This window comes from Pteropus vampyrus, unplaced genomic scaffold (genome assembly GCF_000151845.1).
Source record: "Pteropus vampyrus isolate Shadow unplaced genomic scaffold, Pvam_2.0 Scaffold125, whole genome shotgun sequence".
Lineage (NCBI taxonomy): Eukaryota > Metazoa > Chordata > Mammalia > Chiroptera > Pteropodidae > Pteropus > Pteropus vampyrus.
The window spans coordinates 2035925-2040054 of NW_011888906.1; the positions used below are offsets into that span (position 1 = coordinate 2035925).

Below are 4130 nucleotides of genomic sequence, written 5' to 3' on the forward strand. Positions count from 1 at the left end.
AGCTTGTCTGTGGTGGATTTGGGGTTTATACTAAGGCCTCTTTGTTTTGAAAAGCACAACTGAAGATTGCCAGACAAAAAGTTGCTTATTGTACAAATTGTCCCCTGCCCTACTTCCTAGAAGCTACTTAGTAAGAAGTCATTTAAATTTCTGGGAAAGCAGAGGAAACATTGCTATCTGATTTTGGATTACAGCATGAAGATGGAAAATATTTTATGTTGTAGAAAAGTGAGTTGGCGATAGGGAGTATGAACATAAAAACTCCCTTAAAAAGCAGAAGAAAGGAGAAGAGAGAGGAAACGAGAAATACAGTGGCATATGTAGAAGGCAAGGAACAAAGATACAACCTACAGATGACTAGTGATAGTCCTAATGAAGAAAATTGAACAGAGCAGAAGCAGTAATAAAAATATACTAGAAGAAAGTTATTAACATCCTGTGGACTGAGGGAAATAAGAAGAGACCTAATAACATAGTCTCTGAGGTTGTAATTTTCCATTTATGTTATCTATTCTAGTTAAAGATATTTAAGCTTTCAAATAAATAATTCTCATGCTTTTTCATCTGTGTCAGAACATGGTTTTAAAGTCAGAAAGTTACTTGGTTTATTTTATGAATTTCAGCATATATCTAATGACTTAAACCTGACAGCACACACATACAAAAAAGCTCTAAGCCAGTCTTACTTATGAATATGTGTACAAAGTATGTAGAGTATTAAGGAGAATGTGAATAAGACTCAATTCAACATTATGTTAAGCAAACTACCTCTACAACCAAATAAGATTTATCCTAGGAACTCAAGGAGAGTTATTGGGAAATATTAGTAAAGCTTTTAAGAAAATAATTCAGTCCTATTAGTAGATCAGTCAATAAAACAATGTCAGTATTCAGTAGAACAGTATTCATTCTGATTTTAAAAAAACAAACAAAAAACCAAAAACTTAATCAGAATTAGTAATGGAGATCTCTCTGAACGTCAGCCCATGAAAAACTAGAAGCACCATTTGTTAAAATCAAAGGCAAAGGATATATCTGCCTTCATCACTATTACCTGAGAATTTTTTAGTCAATAAAATTTTTTTATTTTAAAATAATTATAGATTAAATGGAAAGTTGTAAAAAAAAAAAAAATGTACAGGAAAGTTTCCCCGATACTAACATCTTACATAACTATAGTTATAATTATCAAAACCAGGAAAGTCAATGAAATATGAAAAGAAATTAAGAGATAAAACTATTGGAAAGAAGACAGTTCATAGGTAATATGACTTTTAATTAGACAACCCTAAGAGAATCATAAAATATTTAAGATGAGAGTTAAGATCACCACACAAAAAAGTACAGTATTACACTAAATAGTTTCACTACCCTAAAAATCCACTGTATTATTCTTATTCATCCCTCCTACCTCACCTCCCCCAACCCCTGGCAACCACCACAGTTTTGCCTTTTCCAGAATTTCATGTAGTTGGAATCATACAGTATGTAGCTTTTTCAAGTTGGCTTCATTCACCTAGCAATGTGTGTTTAAGATTCCTCCATGTCTCTCTGTTACTTTAGCTCATTTTTTTTTTTAATCACTGAATAATATTTTATTGTATGGATGTATCACAGTTTATCCATTCACTTACAGAAAGACATCTTGGTTGCTTCCAAGTTTTGGCAGTTACAAATAAAGCTTCCATAAACATTTCTGTTTGTTTTTGTTAGACATAAGTTTTTAGCTAATTTCAATCAATACCAAGATGTACAATTGCTGTGTTGAATGGTAAGACTATGTTTAGCTTTGCAAGAAACTACCAAACTCTTCCAAGGTGGCTGTACCATTTTGCATTTCTACCAGCAATGAATGAGAAAAAAGTGCATTAATTTTTTTTTTTTTACAGAAAGCATGATATAGAGAAAATAGGACCTAAAATTAAATAAGTAGTATCATTTCAATTGTCTTTAACAAAAACGGCAAATAAAAGAACTGGAAGTACACAAAAATGTTAAATCATTTCTTCAGGATTATGGTTGTGCCTATTCCTGCCACTTTGTAAATTTTATATTTAATATTTATTAAACCATGAACAAGTATTGCTTTTATAATTAGAATAGTGAAAAGAAGTAATAATTTCTCTTTTCCTCCTTTGGTGATAGGAACCTGCAAACAGTCGTCTACCTCCTCACCTTATTGCACTTGACTCCACGATATCTGGATTTTTTGATGACATTGGGTATCTGGATCTCTTGCCATGTCGTCCCTTCGACACAGTTTTTATTTTCTATATGAAACCAGGTCAGAAAACAAACCAGGAGGTAAGATTTCTGAATTTTGGGGGTAATTTTTTATGCTCATAAATATAAAACTTTTTATATAGCTTGAGCTTATCCATAGTAGGAGATGAGTTATACTTGACACTTAAAGACTTGTGAACTAGTTTAGAAACTGAATTAATGAAAACTATGATGCTTAGAGTCCTGAGTCACGACTCTCAATGGATGTGATTTAGAGTAGAGCTATAGTATGTCTTTCTTCCTCTTAAGAGATTAAAATTCTTAAGACTAAAGAAACTAAAATACAGAAGGTTAGACAGAAAGCTAAAGCTAGGCCTGATTGCTTAAGAAGAGTAAAACAAATATTTACTGAATATCTTCCCTGTGAATAAAAAGTCTTTCCTCTTAAGGAACTCACCTTCCAGGTAATTTCACAAGCAAATAATTTCACTTGAGGCATGTGTAGTGTGTAGTGAGAGAAATAGCACCTGAAATAAAGGATAAAAACAGAGTAAGTGAAACAGTTGAATATGTGTAAAAGACTAGGAGAAGGATGAAGAAATCTGTAAAATAGGTGAGAGTGGAAAACAGCAAATGGCAGGAGATTTGAGGTGTCTGTTGGAAATGAATAGTTGGAACATGCAATAGGCAGATAGTTAGCAATCGTGACTAGGAAAGGGTCAAAGGAAGTTTTGTAAAATTCAGGCATGTAGGGCACTATGACTGTATGATCTTGGAATTTTATTATAATCATTATAAGACCATTAACTAATCAAATTGAGTGCACCTTGAGAAATTAACCAAAGTCACAAAATGTTTATACTACAAGCACTACTTCAAATTATTGTTGAGCTACTAGAAAAGGAGATTTGATTTATGGGAAAGTTTTTCTCATTTCATGTTACATATTCAATAAGTATTTAGATGTCTACTGTTTGTTAGGTGCCAGGGTTATAGTGGTGAACAAGATCTACAAGGTTTCTGGCCTCCTAAGACTGCTGTTTAGGGGAAAAGGCAGATGATTAAATTAAAAACCATAGCAAAGTATACTAAGCATATGAGCATGTTATAGGAGCCATAACAAGAAAGCAACCTAGTTTTATGAAGGCATCCTTGGAGGAAAAGACATTTAAGTTTGTGTTTGATGTATACATTGACAATAAGTCAAAAGATAGAAGCAGGTTGTTACTAACAAAATAATAGCATGTGTAAAGCCTCTGGAGGTCAGAATTCTATCTTCACAAAATTCATTGTGGAGTCTAGTATGCTTGGATCTTGAGAGAATATGGCCTGGTGGTAGCCAGGGATGAGACTGGTAGACTCAAATATTTTGAAAGAACCTCAGTAGAATTGGATTAATTCCAGGGTTTGGGGATCTGTTTTGAAGGAAGTCTATGTATCTAATGGTTAGGATGAGAATAATGGGGCCATTTTTCTCCTCCTTGTAAAAGAAGATAACACAAACCCTGGAGGTAACTCTTAAACCAATCAATTCAGGTTTTTTAGCTGTCTAAAGACAGAGTGACTAGGAAACAATGAAGATTCTCTGAGGCCTCCTTTAGAACGGTGGAGACCTGCCTTTGCTGGCCACAGGGTAGATTTAGATGAATTTCCGGCTGCCAGCCAGTGGCCTTCAAGTTGAATTTGATTCACTTATTGTATTTTGACTAAATTTTCAGAAATTACTTATTTAAGAGTTTCACTTATGAATAAAAACTTTAATTGGAAGAAAATTGGAACTGGCTATTAAATCAGTTCCTGGCACTTAAAAGAATATGAAGGGATATGGGTGAACTAAGTAAGTACACTTCTAAAGAGAAGTGTTTAAAGAGATGATGTGTTTGAGAGATGATGGACTGGCAGTGATG

General features: G+C 33.5%; 1 protein-coding gene across 1 annotated transcript in view; it reads left to right on the plus strand.

Annotated features, from left to right (window-relative positions):
- Positions 1–4130, plus strand: part of RALGAPB (Ral GTPase activating protein non-catalytic beta subunit) — a 76711-nt gene that overhangs the window by 55314 nt on the left and 17267 nt on the right. The window contains exon 22 of the mRNA XM_011366631.2: positions 2146–2304. Within this exon, the coding sequence (XP_011364933.1) occupies positions 2146–2304 (159 nt within the window). The remainder of the gene's footprint in view (positions 1–2145; positions 2305–4130) is intronic.